The 15,311-nt window shown below is 26.3% G+C and overlaps 4 protein-coding genes across 10 annotated transcripts in view; 2 read left to right on the top strand and 2 right to left on the bottom strand.

Moving 5' to 3' along the window:
• Nucleotides 1-353: 353 nt before the first annotated feature.
• LOC107067586 (uncharacterized) lies at nt 354-1,570 on the top strand. The gene is made up of 3 exons (XM_015323232.2): nt 354-722; nt 866-1,297; nt 1,434-1,570. The coding sequence occupies exons 1-3, from the start codon at nt 539-541 to the stop codon at nt 1,436-1,438; spliced, it is 621 nt and encodes a 206-aa protein (XP_015178718.2). The 5' UTR covers nt 354-538; the 3' UTR covers nt 1,439-1,570.
• Nucleotides 1,435-4,656, bottom strand: Hibch (3-hydroxyisobutyryl-CoA hydrolase). 3 transcript variants are annotated; one of them, XM_089179708.1, is made up of 8 exons: nt 4,608-4,656; nt 3,858-3,942; nt 3,688-3,788; nt 3,369-3,616; nt 3,053-3,294; nt 2,734-2,953; nt 2,457-2,644; nt 1,435-2,389 (listed from the first exon to the last, which is right to left on the bottom strand). In XM_089179708.1, exons 2-8 carry the CDS (start codon nt 3,925-3,927, stop codon nt 2,256-2,258), a joined length of 1,203 nt encoding a protein of 400 aa, XP_089035834.1. In that variant the 5' UTR covers nt 3,928-3,942; nt 4,608-4,656; the 3' UTR covers nt 1,435-2,255. The 3 variants fall into 3 exon arrangements, with proteins under 3 accessions (XP_089035834.1, XP_089035835.1, XP_015178720.2); XM_089179709.1 differs by lacking the exon at nt 4,608-4,656 and adding an exon at nt 4,024-4,338; XM_015323234.2 differs by lacking the exon at nt 4,608-4,656 and having other exon boundaries at nt 3,858-4,338.
• Nucleotides 4,657-6,569: 1,913 nt separating this feature from the next.
• Nucleotides 6,570-13,014, top strand: LOC107067594 (peptide deformylase, mitochondrial). 4 transcript variants are annotated; one of them, XM_015323241.2, is made up of 4 exons: nt 6,570-6,893; nt 7,075-7,452; nt 7,675-7,823; nt 12,769-13,014. In XM_015323241.2, exons 1-3 carry the CDS (start codon nt 6,660-6,662, stop codon nt 7,777-7,779), a joined length of 717 nt encoding a protein of 238 aa, XP_015178727.2. In that variant the 5' UTR covers nt 6,570-6,659; the 3' UTR covers nt 7,780-7,823; nt 12,769-13,014. The 4 variants fall into 4 exon arrangements, with proteins under 4 accessions (XP_015178727.2, XP_015178728.2, XP_015178731.2 ...); XM_015323242.2 differs by having other exon boundaries at nt 7,675-7,819; nt 12,769-12,909; XM_015323245.2 differs by lacking the exon at nt 12,769-13,014 and adding an exon at nt 7,896-8,131 and having other exon boundaries at nt 7,675-7,819.
• Nucleotides 10,305-15,311, bottom strand: part of LOC107067592 (tachykinin-like peptides receptor 99D) — a 92,725-nt gene continuing 87,718 nt past the window's right edge. The window contains exons 5-7 of one of the 2 annotated variants that reach the window (XM_089179794.1): nt 13,069-13,265; nt 12,836-12,981; nt 10,305-10,445 (exon numbers count right to left, since the gene is read on the bottom strand). In XM_089179794.1, the coding sequence (XP_089035920.1) occupies nt 10,327-10,445; nt 12,836-12,981; nt 13,069-13,265 (462 nt within the window). In that variant the 3' untranslated portion in view covers nt 10,305-10,326. The other variant, XM_089179793.1, reaches the window with a different exon arrangement.

The raw sequence follows: 15,311 nt of genomic DNA, 5'->3' as shown, positions 1-15,311 counted from the left end.
TTTAATTGCTTATTACGTTATTATATTAGTTTGTTTTTCTTTAATATAATTGTTATAATAATTGCGTTTGATAATGTTTTAAGTTTTATAGTCTATAAACATTAATTGATATGTTAAGACATTTTTTCTTACGTTTCTTCTTATTTCTATGTAAAAAATATTACATAAAATCTTTAAAGATTAAGGTTATATAAAATATGTACTCTTTTTTTAATTAACTCATTTAATTTTCACTATTTTATATTGCTATAAGGAAACTAATATATTTTAAGATTAAAATTTTCATTAGAAAAAAATATAAAACCTCATTTTACTAATACGGCCCTGTCAAAAAAGATGATGTACTTCCGAGCATGCGTAATAGGTTAAAGTGACATAATCATTGTTATTCTTATTTCATCCACAGGTTACGTCTTTGTGTGTAATTTATTATTTAAGAAAATAGTTCAATCTTTTTACATATTTTCCTTTTTCTTTCAATAATTAAATATATTTCAAAATTAATTAAATATATAAATATTAAAAATATCTCAAAATTATGGATATACTGTATAGGAATACTAATGCCAAAACAAATAGTGTTAACAAATTTGAAAATGATGTCAACAAAAATAAATCTAAAATAACACAGAGCAAAAGATTATCCAGAGAATGGATCTTTAGTTTAACTGTATTTTTAATATTATTGTTCATAACCATTGAAAAAGTATATTTCAGTTATGGTAAGTTATACATGATTATCTAATAAAGTTATAAAGAGTTCTATTTTTTCGCCATCATTAGCAATGAATTATTTTCATGTTACATATTTTATAAATATATTCCTTTTGGTTGAATTTAACTGATTATTTTCTTTCTATTTCAGTACTGTCAATAGTGACCAGAAACCCTAATGATTTATACAACAAAGCAGATTTATACAATAAAGCGGATGTATATAACAAAACAGATGTATATAATACAACAGATGTAAATAACAAAGCAGATGTCAAAATTTCATCAAATTTATATGATTATTTTACATTGTCAAATATTATCGTCAATGTAGAAAATGCGCAGAACAAATTTGTACAACAAATAGTGATAATCAGTGAAAAATTTGCAAATATAATTTATCATTGCTATCAAGTTTTATACGATACACTGCTATACAAAACGTACGATCATCGTTATCTAATAATGATATTGGGAATAATATTAGGAGTTATAACAACTTTTGTTAGTTGGTTTATTATTTATATGGACAGTCGAATACCTGGAAACGATCCAGCTTTTCCTTTTTTTTGCAGAAATATTGGTAAGAAATAACAACAATTTTTTAATTAATTATTGAAATAGATATGTCCCATATCTTTTATAGTGTTACCAAATACGTTTAAGAATTTTGTTCGGTACATCATTCATTAGAATATATTTATTAAATTTCATTTCAGGATAAAAATGGCATTGCCCATAAATCTTAATTACTTTGTCGGAGCATTAATCGGATTATTAATTACTATATGTTATCTTTACGAAAATCATAACTTTGATTTTTAGAAAAAGAAAAAATAAATTAGATTTGTGTTTATGTTTGTGTCTAATATTTAAATAACAAAGAAGCTATTTATACAAAGTACTGATGTCAATATTTAGATATTAACTATTTATTATTTATTATTATCATCATCATCATAATTATAATAGAAATCAATTTATAACTGATTTTTGAGAGATAAAAGTATTATAACTTTACAAATCTACATAACGACAAAATTTACTTTATTGCAATAAATAAGTATCACATATATACATATATTTGATATTTATTTATTGTTAAAGTAAGTAACATATTACTTCATAACATTGTAATAATAAATACTTTTTAAGTAATGTTCACAGTACAAATGAGAAAACGTAATATTATAATTGCAAATAAGTATCTTGTTGTGTTAATAATACATAATTGAGGGATAATATAATTGACTGATGATAAAAAAACTTAATATTACGATTAAATAATTAAATAATTAAAAGATCTGTCTATAAGTATATTATAAGCGAATTTTTTGTCTTTTTTTTCTAAAACATTTCCTATTCAAATCTTTTAATAAATTATTAATCATTTGTTGAAAGTTTATGAAGACATTCTAAATTACTAATACTTTATTCTAACTTGTAAAAGTTCAAATTATTTAATAGGTTTATTAATTAATGAACATATTAGGTAAATAAATTAATATTTAGTTGCCTAATCTTTTTGCTTCAGTTATTTATTAATTGCTTAATTTTAATTCTTTTTCCGGTGGTAAATTATCGAAATAACTTTTTACTTTATCCATTGTTACATCCTCTAAACATGGTGGATTCCATTGTGGTTTTTTATTATATCCAAAGAAAGTGTGAATACCTATGAGAATAGAATATTATAAATGTTAGTAAATATATAATAATTTATATCAAATTTAAATATATACCTTCAAACATATCAGAACCATATGAAAGCAAACGATAACCCATTCTAAAATCCATTCTTGCACAATCAGCAAGATCCAAGCCTTTTCCTCTTTGAATAATAAGCAAGCTTAATTTTAAGGAAGTTGGTGATGCGAAGTTAATCATTTTTATTAGTTTTTGTGACCATTTTGAATCATCTTTTTTCAATCTTTAACAAATCAACGAAAATAATATTATTAATAAAATTAACAAATATTTTGTATTTAAAAAGAAAAAAGAAAGACAAATTGTGCTTACCTTTCTAAGATTTCTTCAACGGTAGGTGCTGAGAAACAATTTTCAATTATATCTATGTACGGATTGAGGCTAAAATTATTGCTCGAATTATTAACATGGTATTTATTAATAATTTCTTCTATGTTGGATCCATTGAACTTGATCAATTCGTATTTCAAATCTTCCAATTTATCTGAAGGAACAAAATGACTAGCAATACCTGAATGAACGATGTCGATACCTAAAAGAAAATTTATTAAATATTAATAGTTAATTGTTTAATGCAAAAAGAGAAATTAATATTTCACAGAACAATATAAGCATTTTTATTGGTATATACCTTTTAATTTATATCCAGTAATACCTAGAAGATGACCTATGTGATTTTGTAATCTAGGAAAAGTGTAGCAGGCTGTACCATCAGGAAAATATCCTATTGCAACTTCTGGCATTGCATAAATTGATCTTTCCGTAACAATTCTATATTTAGCTTGGAGAGATAATGCTGATCCTAATCCCATTACTACATTATTCATCAGTGCTACGAATGGTACTTTTAATGTACCGATGTTATAACCTAATCTGCAAAACGATATTTGTATTCTTATCAATTTACTTTACGATTATGTATGGTATTGGAGTATTATTAAACTTACGAATAATATTCTTGAAATGTTTTTGATTTATTCCATTCATAATGTTCTGTTTGTATACCTCGATATGCATGGGGCATTTTAAGGTACCCACCGGTGCAAAACGCTTTATCACCGGATCCTTCTATTATTATTAATTTTTTACTACTTTTCCATTTTTGAAGGTTTTCATTTATTATTTTGCATATTCCTGGTGTAAGACTATTTAAAGAATCTGGTCTATCTAACGTGAGTAAGCTGGTATCTTCATACTATTATAATAAATGATAATATTTTATCATTAAAAAAAAATCAATTATATGAGTAATTTATGAGAACTTACATCTTTTATTTTAATATCATTTTCGCAGCCTCCCCAAAAGCAAGTTTCCCATATTCTGTTAGCTTTAGCAAGATTTTCTGTTACATTTATATTATTCGAATCTGAAAAGAATGTAATATATATGATAAAAAATGAAATAATTTAAATACCTGTTAATTATGAGTAATCACCTTTATTACAACTTGTTTTATGAATTAGTCTTCGAATGTCGAACTTCTTTGACAATCCAAATTTAAACATGATTGTTAAATTGTTCTGTTTAAAAATAACAGACATTATTGATACCTATATATGGAACAATATCACAATAAACAAAAAATCTACAATGATATTCACATAAGAAGAAAAATAAACACGAAATGAGAAGTACGAGATAAATTCGGCGAAACTCGTTTTAAATAAAATTTCTTATTTCTGTTCTCTCATCGGTCTTAACTGCCTTATTCTTATACTTATATAACTTATTCTGCCTTTGAAATTCTGAAATTTATACTTTCTCAATTACCACCTCTCCACGATTTCCTATTAACGAATTGTAATTTGATTTCCAAACAAACCGAATTATTATTTAATTACGATTAATTTATGGTTATTATAAACTGATTTATTATTTATATATTCTTAGAAATATACTTCTTAGAAAAGAATGAATGAAATGATTCTCAAATAAGAAAAGAGAAACAGAAAAATAAAATTATCACCTCGTAATTTATAAGAACCCTAACAAAACAACAAGATTTATTACATTCATTATTTTCGTTAACTCTCAACTTATAGATATTATTTAAAAATAAAAACAAATTTTATTAGCTTGTAACTTAGTAATTTATGTAGATTATGCTAATTGTTTTCATTATCAGTAATGCAGAATTATATTTTTTAAAAATAAAAAATTTAAATGACCGTTTTTCAATACTTACGAGTATAAATGTATTCACAATAATCTTATCTACAGAATATAGGACCCTTGTTCTTATATCATTTGTAGCGGCTGGCATGGTAATGTCAAATAAATATCTACATCATAAAAGCGATAATACAAAAGAAAGTTAGAAGAAACGAACAACAAAATTCAAAAGAAACTATAAGTAGAAGTAAACACGATACAAATGAAAATTCCCCTTTTCTTAGGAAATATTAGGGGGACCGAAAAGTAATCCAAATTTTTCTTCAATGGCGAAAAACATTTATTTATTAAGGACATTTTGAATGCTAAACAACACCAAATTTTTGTCATCATTTTCTAATTTTTTATTAACACAAACTAAATGTGAGTGTACTCATCGAAGAAATTGTCATTACTTTTCAGTACCTCTAATAATTTCGCTCAACGATATTCTATTTACATTTTGTTAACTTTAGGATAGAACAAAAGAGTTAACAATGGGAAAAAAAAATAATCAAGATATTTACAGAAAATGTAGGACATTATTTTACAAAAGATAGAAGCAAATCTATACCGGATGAGTGACGAAATGAGTTTCCACATAACACGATAAGTTTTTAAATCTTTCAGCAAAAGTTTCGTAAAATATTTCCAAACAATTTTTCAGAAACCTTGCAGGCGCCATTCTAAAATATTTTGAAAAAGATTCATAAAAGATTTTACAAAAATATTTTAAAAAACATTTTTACGGATTATTTAGAGTAACAATTACTGATAGAGTAATCTTTTGTAAGTTTCTGAACGCGAACATTTTCACCTTGTAGAAAGATTTTTAGAAACCTTTTTGAAAGGTTTAAAGCTTTTCAAGAAATGTTTTAGAAAGTTTTTAGAACGTTTTTATGTTATGTGAATTCATAGGAAGAATGAAAATTCAAAATAACTTGTAAAATATATATTGTATAAAACAATGTATCCTGTATAGTTATCTTAGATTTACGAGTGTTTTTTTATCTACCTATATTTACGAACACCTGTCAATTTGACGGTCATATGTATTGAGCACATTTTTTACAAACATACTGAATTTTATTTGTGCATTTTTAGCATACAATGTTTTTATATTACATATATACATTATTGCTTCTATTTTTCTTGCAGTAGACAACTTAGCAACTTTTTTCGCACTTCTGACATCGTAGAAGTCAGAAAGAAAAAGGACAAATGTAATGGTAAATGAAACTTTTTTTAAGACACTTTTTTAGTGAAATATCAAGGTAAACGTTATATTTTTAAATGAAATGCTTAATTTTCTTACTGGATTCTAATAAAGAATTAAATTCTGCATGCAAAAGATTATTATACTATGCAGGGCTTAAAATAAATTTTTATTGTCACAAGTTCCCCCATTACAATCAATTCACTTAATTTATCTTCTTATTTTCCTTTGAATTGTTTACTTAATTTTAAATAGGTCGTGCGATTGTGATGGTTGATTTCATTGATGGTATTTATCTCCATAAAATATTTTATACCCGTGCAATATTTAATCGCAACATTATAGAACATTTTTATTCATTTTTAACCATTGCTATTGGATTTAGGAAGTAAATAAATTCAGACAAAAAACTTTACACATTTTAAAATGAAGAAGAAGAAGAACAAAAAACTTGTTTTCTTCCTCCGGGCGAAAAGCGCCAACTTTTCTCCCGCTGTTCAAAACGAAGTTGCCGCTTTCCGCCTACGTCGAGCAGAAAAAATGTATACTCACCATGGGCAGTAAATAAGAAAGCCTCAGAGTACATGTAATTGATTTTTTATTATTTACATGTAATATTACATGTACTCTGAGACATTTCTTACTTTACCTCCCTAGGTGAGTAATATACTATTAATACACCAAAATTTGGAGAAGTATTTTTTTATCCTAATTTACATTGTTTTGAACATTCAAATTTTAGCGCCTTGAAGTAGATGGCGCTAGTAGTAGAACAGGAGGGCAAACTTAAAATTAGTCTCATCGTGCAGTGCACAGTACGTAACCTAAATTATAGTTAGATAAATTTATTATTAATAAATATTAAAAACAATGTTCAATATTGTTGTTCCTGCTAAAAGAATTGGTACGATTTTTCCATCTTGGAAAAATAATATACGATCGTTTGGTTATCTGAGAAGAATAAGGCGTGCATTCAGAAAATATGTTTATCAGACGGAAAGTAAACCTCCTTATTTTCATGTTACTCAAATTGGCGACCCTGTTTTACGCGCGCCAACTTTGCCGGTAAATCCCGAAGTTATCGACAAGTTTCAATTTAAACTTGTGAGTTTCTCTTTTTTCCCTTTTTATATTTATTATTTAATTAATAAAATAATTTAATAGAAAAGTTCATTTTTTTCTATATTCATTTAAACTTTTATTTATAATTATATATTATTTAATACTTTATCTTATAATTTATAATTAAAACGAATTATTAATATAAAATAATATTTTTTAACAGGCATTAGAACAAATGAAAAGAGTTATGAAACTTTATAATACTGTTGGATTATCCGCCTGTCAAATTGGTTTACCATGGAAAGTTTTTATGATACATGTTAACGAACAATATTTAAAAGAAGTTGGTGAAGAAATAAGTAAAATTCGTGAAATGGAAATAGTACCATTACAAGTATTTATTAATCCTAAAATTCGAATTATTGATCATAAATTAATTACCTTTCCCGAACTATGTGCTAGTGTTCGAGGTTACACTGCAGAAGTACCCAGAGCAAGAGAAGTTGAAATTACGGCTCTTAATGAGTTGAAAGAACAATTTACTGTAAGGTTCAAAGGTTGGACTGCGAGAATCGTTCAACATGAAATGGACCATTTAAATGTAAGGATTTTAATTATTTCTTTATTTCATTTATCATATATATTTAATATTTATTTATAGAATCTATATAAATACATTTTAAAAGAAATACAAATAAATTTCACATTTACTTTATTAACAAATTTTTAAATCAATTCATTTTTTTTTATTATGATTTACTTATTAATAATCAGTTAAGGGTTTTAATAAAAACAATAATGGTTTAATTTAATTATTTTTTAGGGAATAATATACACTGATAAAATGAATAAAGCAACGTTTTCTTGCTGTTATTGGGACGACATTAATAGGCATAAAGGACTCATAGAGATACGATTCGATTCGTAAAATTCTAAGGAAAGTTTAGAAAAAATCAATAGGGAAATATGTACGTAAGTAGAAGATTTATAATTCATATAATAGCGATTTAAAAAATATGGAACTTTTATTAATGCATCTTCCAGGATACAATCAATAGCAGAATACATAACATTATATTTATATGTATATATACATATATATACATACATATGTATGTATAATATAACAATGCGTATACAATTATATTCTGCATTGCTTTATCATTGGACACATTTATGGTATCAATGTAATATTCTTGACATCGTTTCTTATTTTTTATCTTTTATTAAATGTATCTTCTAGAATCACAGATCCTAGGAGAGAAAGAGAGAGAGAGAGAGAAAGAAAGAAAGAAAGAGAGAGAGAGAGAGAGAGAGAGAGTGGGAGAGAGAAGTGATTATTAAATCTAATAATTTATTTGAATGTCACGTTAAATTTCATATATCTTATTTTGTTATTCTTGTTGTTGTTGTAATCATCTTCTCAGGAGATCTCTTATTTCGTTACAACACCAGCAATGCATACAATGTGCACAATGTAATATTACATATAAATAGTATTTGTTTAAAGATATCGTGCAATCGTTATATGTATTATATGAAATTAATTAATGATGTACGTCTATACTATTTTTTGCATCTCTTCCTTCTCTTATATTTTTTATTATTTAATTATACAATGGAAAATTGTAAAAATGAATTAATAATAAGAGGTAGAAAGAGATGAAATTTTGAAAATTTTTCTTATCGTGTACCATTTTGTTTCTTTATCGAAGAAAGATCATGATTCATGGTCCATCACGTAAAGTATTTTAATTTTAAAAATGATTTTTTCTTCTAAGTCCTTTCTTTCTTTTTTTCTATTCTTTTGATTTAATTTGCTTGTATCGATACTCGTCGAAGAACAAAACTAATAAAAATATATTAAAAACAATGTCGTATATTTGTTTTCTCGCGATATTTGAAATAAATGTCATTTTATTTTATAATTTGTTCATTTAATTATTCTCCATTTCGATTTTTGTTTCTTACATAATTTAATTACAATGATTAATAATTAATAATATTAACTATGTACAATTCGTAATGTTTAAAAAGCGTTTGGTTTTCCCAGAGTATTTTTTTTTTTGCTCTATTATAATAATTGAATGTTTTTTATTTTATTTAATGTTTGTTTCTTTGCTTCTATAAATAAAGCTTCATTTTCGAGTATATTTCTTTAATAATTGTTATGTCCGTGTGTTTTATTTCGATTATTTTAATTTGACGTTATTATAACTATAATTATAAGAGTCTTAATTACATTTGTTTGATTTCTCGTGCGTGACTAGTATCGATAACTTTAAATACTTTTCGACTAACAATAAGATAAAAATTATAAATTTATTTTTTTTAAACAAATATCAAACTTAAATTTCATTCAATATTTTATTTTCCTATCGATATTTTCTATTTTAAATTTAGTATTTTATTTTTTATGCATGAAATATAGAAAAGTAAGAAGATATATATATATATGAACCCCTTTTATATTTTATTTAATGTCAGGATAATAATCAAGGATTTATATAAAAAAAAGGAAAAGAATTTCGTCATTGAACTTAATAGCTAATAATTTGTTTCGAAAATAATTTATCTTATCGATAGCAAAAAATAAATTAGTGATTTATTGTTTAATAATGGATGTTCTCGTTAAGAGAATTACGTCTGGCTTGATTACAAATATACATTTGTCAACATCAGTTTGGCTATTAGAATATATGTATGAATGTATTTATATGTATGTATTTAATGTATGCATGTACGGTAGGAACGAGTAGATTAGGTACATAATGAAACATTTTCTTTCATCACTCTAACAGATTAAATAGATAAAGCTACAACAAATATTCTCACATATCCTCTCAACTAACGTCGATTGTATGTACATATGTAAGTACGTACGTATGTGTGTGTGTGTGTGTGTGTGTGTGTGTGTGTGTATGCATTTTTTTTCTTTTTTCTTTTTTAATTTTCATCTTAGAAAAAGATTTTTTATTTCTTTCATTTTACGGAAAGTATAGTAAATGTATTGGTCCATTTATCTTATATATTTTTATTTGTTTAAATTCTTTTTTATTCTCAAGCATGATCGACAAGCATTGGATTGACGAGACGATGGCATAGCAACATTAATTAATTAAAATAAAGGATTGCAATTGGAAATGTGTTAATCGTGACATAGAATAAACTCGTTGTTTTGACCATAAGTAGTTTTAAAATAAAAATAATAATATCATGGATAGGAAGAAGATAGCATTCCAATAATGGATGATAAGAAGAAGATAAGATTAAGATTTGTTCACAAATTTACGTTTGGTTTTCAGCCATAACGTAGAACTGGATTAGAAAGTTATGCGTGCCATAATATATTATTTTTGGAATATAAATCCCTTCATATCCAAGTATGCACTCGTTGTTGTTGTTGTTGTTGTTTTTGTTGCTGCTGCTGTTGTTGCAAAGGATTTGAAGTATTAGTAATCATCTCCTCGTCTTGTCAGGAAACGTGTCCCCTTTCTTGAGTATTTCTCCATCTTCTTCCACGAATTTGATGTTCCAAAAATCGTTCATTTCCTTCTCCTCTCGATTGTAGATGCAGCGGTATTCTAACCGTGCCTGTTAAACGATATACTCAAGTTTTTCTTTTGTCTATTTTGTACTTTCTTATGATATTGTTTAATAGAAAGAAATTATAATTTTTGTGTCTTTTTTTGTTTCGTTGAAAATATAATGCAAATCAAAATTTATATGTGTATACATTGTATATTTATTTGGTCGGTATTTTTAAACATTTTTAATTTAATATTTAATTCTTTTGTTTCCAGCAACACATATATGGGGGTCGTTCGCTGTAAAAGGCCTCCTATAATTCAAATAGGGATGATAAGTCCGAGCGAATTTATTTGGAGTGAAAGTATGCAGTAGCGAAAGGGTTTATAATTTTATTTGTTCTAATGATTAGAAACAAATTGAATTATTATTTAAAATTATATAGATAGTCAGTATATACAGGGTGGGTCACCACATTTTACCACCTTGATTTACGTTTTTATTATTACGCATAGCAGACAATGTTTCACATGGAGTTGAATGGCTTTAAAAGGGGCTCATACTGATTGTACTTTTTTTTTTAGGTGGACGTGTCAAGGACATATGAAGGTCATTAATGTTTTTTTAAATGGAATCATATATTTTTTATTGCATCATTTGATGCTCTTTCATATTATTTACAAAAAAGTATTAAACTATTTATGTAAAAAAATTATTACTTTAGGAGATATTTTAATTTTTGTCTATTTACAAAAAAGATTCAATATGGCGACCATTTACATCAGAACACTTTCTGAATCGAGAAATTAATGACTCATTAACGTTTCTTAATGGAAAATGAATGGGCCCACCCCGTTCTATCCAACGATTTGGGAAGTGTTAGCCGCAGTTACGATAAATCTATCCGTTAGCTCTCGCGAAATCGAAAGACAAGCTGGAATTAGCCGCAAAAGCATTTTACGCATACTGAGAAAGCACAAATACCATTCATATCATGTATCAAAGGTTCAAGAACTGACCGCAAATGACTGTTATAAACGTTTAGAATTTTGTAATTGGGCTCTCACTCAAAGAGACAACTTTTTCATTTTCCGGCTAGGTCACCAGATCTAACGCCACTCGACTTTTTCTTATGGGGCTTCTTAAAAAATAAAGTTAACGCTGAGCCTCCGACTACAATGGCCAATATAAGGGATCGTGTCGTCAATGAATGCAAGGAAATAACATAAGATACATTAAGAAACGTTAATGAGTCATTAATTTCTCGATTCAGAAAGTGTTCTGATGCAAATGGTCGCCATATTGAATCTTTTTTGTAAATAGACAAAAATTAAAATATCTCCTAAAGTAATAATTTTTTTACATAAATAGGTTAATACTTTTTTGTAAATAATATGAAAGAGCATCAATTGATGCAATAAAAAATATATGATTCCATTTAAAAAAACATTAATGACCTTCATATGTCCTTGACACGTCCACCTAAAAAAAAAAGTACAATCAGTATGAGCCCCTTTTAAAGCCATTCAACTCCATGTGAAACATTGTCTGCTATGCGTAATAATAAAAACGTAAATCAAGGTGGTAAAATGTGGTGACCCACCCTGTATACATAAATATTTGTAAATATTGATAATGAGTTCATACTGATCATTTATTTAGAATATTGATCAAACTAATGTTAAAAAATACTGGCCCAATAAATAATAGCTATACGTATATATGGTAATATATTTCATGGGAAACATAGGAAAAAAAATAAAGTATTTCCCTTACGTATTTTCTATTTCACGAGTATTGTTCTCTTGGGAAATAAGAGGAAAATTGGAAATTTGAATCTTTTCCGTCTCTATCGTCTATTTTACTCAGCTTTTGATCTCAAACGCATTTTCTTTCTTTTATGTAATAAAAGATAACTAAATATATATGTATATATATATAAAAGTATGAAATTTAAATGATCATTCTCTCTTGCTTATTTGTTAAACATAATCATCTATTCGATATAAATTGTAACTTGAAAGAGAAAAAATGTTGAAAGAATATATAAAAGATAAAAAATATAAAGTGTCGATTAATCGTTGTGAGCAGATCTTAATTTTTACAAAGAAAAATGAATTATACAATATAATTTTCCTAACGTAGATAAATAATAATAAAATATTTGATTTTTAAAAGAGAATAAGAAATATTAAAAACGAAAGTTCTTATAAAATACATTAAATAATAATAACAATTAAAAATATTATATTCTAATATCTTGATTTGTTAACGAATTGCATTTGATTGTTAAATAAATGAAAGATTGTGCAAATCAATGGAAAATTCTCGTGACTCTTGTGAATGTTTAGAATACGATAAATCTATTCCGTCTTGTGTTTCTGTATAGGATTCGCTTCTTGGTGTCGTTGAAGTTGACGTGCAAGGATGATCCAAGGATGTGCACGAGGACGTACCGTTCCGTGGTATCCTTGAATTAGCTTCGGGACTTCCGGTGCAACTGTATCGCGATGTAACTGCTTCTGAACGGGATAAAGATGGTTCTGGGGTGACCCGCACCCATGGACACCATGAAAAAAATTGTATGAAACCACGACGGAATCTAAACGAATAAAGGTATAATATTAAATTTTAATCAAGTTTGTTCCAAATTAATATTTATATTGTAATATGGATATTTTATGTTTACCTGGAATTCATCCAACAATAAATGATAGGATTATACATGCTATTAGACATGGCTAACCAGTAAATACCAAGAAATAATTCTTGGATGTAGGATTCCTTAGTGATTTCTGGCAGGTACGATGTTACAATGAAATATACGTGTAGTGGTAACCAACAGACTGCAAATATTACCACCACTACGATCATCATCTTCACGACCTGGTTAAAAAAAAGAAAAAAAACAAAAATCGATTAGTATTGTCCTAAAGTGGAACAAATATTCGTTCCAATATTTTATTTCTTTTGCAATTTATTATACTTTTAATCGAACGCAATTATTCCTTTGTGATATTTCGTCAATTTTCTGTAGATTTTCCGTAAAATAATAATAATAATAATAATAAACGTTCTCTTAACCATTTCATTCTTGTAGAATTTCAAGTAATTCTAATTTCTTGGATGGTAAGGCAAGAATATTAACGAAGTTCCGTTTTAAACGAGAATATCTACGTAGGTACGTGCTTTGTCGTTTATGGAACGTTTATAAAGTAGAAACGATTGCCTCTTTTGTAATTTATAATTAAATATAAAAGAAACTTTTTTTTTTTAACCAATTCGTCTTTTTTTTTAAGTAATCGTCTTTAATTATATACTCTTGGATGTATACTAAAAATCGATATTATTATTTCAATCGTTAATATTACCATTTAATTATCATAATACTCTCTATTATTAATTTGGTTTATAATATTTCGTTAATTAAATGCTAACCATCATATTTGAATAATATTAAATATTGATATTTTATTGTAAATAATGATAATACATTATTATTAACAGATTTATATAAAATATCATTTAAAAAGAGGTTTCAAAACAATGATCCCTTCTCAATAAATCAGCTTTATTCATTATCATTATTATAATTATTGAAATTTAGTTGGAATTAAATAATTCGATCTTTCAATGTTATTGTTAAACTTTTACATTTTATAGGTAATAGAGAGAGAGAGAGAGAGAGAGAGAGAGAGAGAGAGAGAGAGAGAGAGAGAGAGAGAGAGAGAGAGAGAGAGAGAGAGAGAGAGAGAGAGAGAGAGAGATCGTCGAAATTGGGCCGTATTCCGATAGCTTTTGCGGTCCTGTGGTTTTCGTCCATAGGGAAAACTATTTTGTCGTCGGTGGTTAGGAGCGAAGACCGTTTCATCCTCCATTTTCCCTTCCTCATCGTTTACTATTACATCTAAACCTCTTCTATCTCTTCCACCTCCTCCTCTTAACATCTCTTCTCTTATTTGTATATGTATAGATCTTGAAAGTAACTCGTTTATCTCATTTATCTCGAAATCTATGTTTGTTCTACGTTTAACCAATGGTTTATGTTCTCAACTTAAATTAAATAGGATTTCTCTCTTTAATGTCCAGTATGTGTTTTATTCCAATTTTATCTTCAAATAAATGTATTATGTACTTAACATTATATTATTACTTCGATTTCGATTTTATTATTATTTTTATTATTTAGTTTTTTTTATTGTTAGATATGAGATTGATTATTTCTTTTTTTTCATTTGTTTCCTTTCAAACGTTAGAAAGTTATAGATTTTTTTTTTTTTGACTAAAAGGTTTATTTTAAATATTTTACAAGGCAAAAAAAATTGTACTATGTATATACAGAAATATAATTTTTTTACATAAAAATGCATAGAACACACACTGGTATCACTTCCGAATTTAAATATATTATATATGCATTTTATATTTTTAGAGATAGAAAGAATGGTAGTAGAAGAGAATGAAATTTTAATGAAACAGTTTTTATATCTTGTCATTTTTTCATTGAATATTCGTCGAGACAGAGACGCACTTTTACACGAAGAGATGACTTCTGTATACACGAAGTATATATCGCAGTAGTAAAACTCCCATTATCTTTGGTACTCCACTAGAGAAACTTAAAGTACTCTCGTTGTACGCCCAATGTGCACAGATATTTCCTGCTTTCTCACGTGAGAATATTCCAACGGAACATTACAGTTATTATTTTACTCTATTTATTCTTATCTTTTTCATATATAATATATATATATATATATATATATATTTTTTTTTTTTTTTTTTGATATTTATGCGTTTGATTTTTACCATCTTTCATAATTTACAATAAAACAGTTATATATATTTATTTTATTCTATATTTATATTATTATATTATTATTTATTTATTTATATAATTATATTATTTATATATATAATTTTTACCCCTTG

This window comes from Polistes dominula, unplaced genomic scaffold (assembly GCF_049000335.1).
Source record: "Polistes dominula isolate Pdom_NZ unplaced genomic scaffold, Pdom_raw_medaka contig_27, whole genome shotgun sequence".
Lineage (NCBI taxonomy): Eukaryota > Metazoa > Arthropoda > Insecta > Hymenoptera > Vespidae > Polistes > Polistes dominula.
Note: the sequence above shows the minus strand (reverse complement) of the source record. Positions and strands in the feature narration are given on the sequence as shown.

Bases quoted from the DNA above. Each gene is read 5' to 3' on its own strand.
- LOC107067594 (XM_015323241.2), top strand. From the start codon at position 6,660: ATGTTCAATATTGTTGTTCCTGCTAAAAGAATTGGTACGATTTTTCCA. The intron at 6,894-7,074 runs GTGAGTTTCTCT...ATTTTTTAACAG, and splicing joins ACAAGTTTCAATTTAAACTT to GCATTAGAACAAATGAAAAG. The intron at 7,453-7,674 runs GTAAGGATTTTA...ATTATTTTTTAG, and splicing joins ATGAAATGGACCATTTAAAT to GGAATAATATACACTGATAA.
- Hibch (XM_015323234.2), bottom strand. From the start codon at position 3,963: ATGTCTGTTATTTTTAAACAGAACAATTTAACAATCATGTTTAAATTT. The intron at 3,789-3,857 runs GTGATTACTCAT...CATTCTTTTCAG, and splicing joins TAAAACAAGTTGTAATAAAG to ATTCGAATAATATAAATGTA. The intron at 2,645-2,733 runs GTAAGCACAATT...GATTTGTTAAAG, and splicing joins GTTGAAGAAATCTTAGAAAG to ATTGAAAAAAGATGATTCAA.
- LOC107067586 (XM_015323232.2), top strand. From the start codon at position 539: ATGGATATACTGTATAGGAATACTAATGCCAAAACAAATAGTGTTAAC. The intron at 723-865 runs GTAAGTTATACA...TTTCTATTTCAG, and splicing joins AAAAGTATATTTCAGTTATG to TACTGTCAATAGTGACCAGA.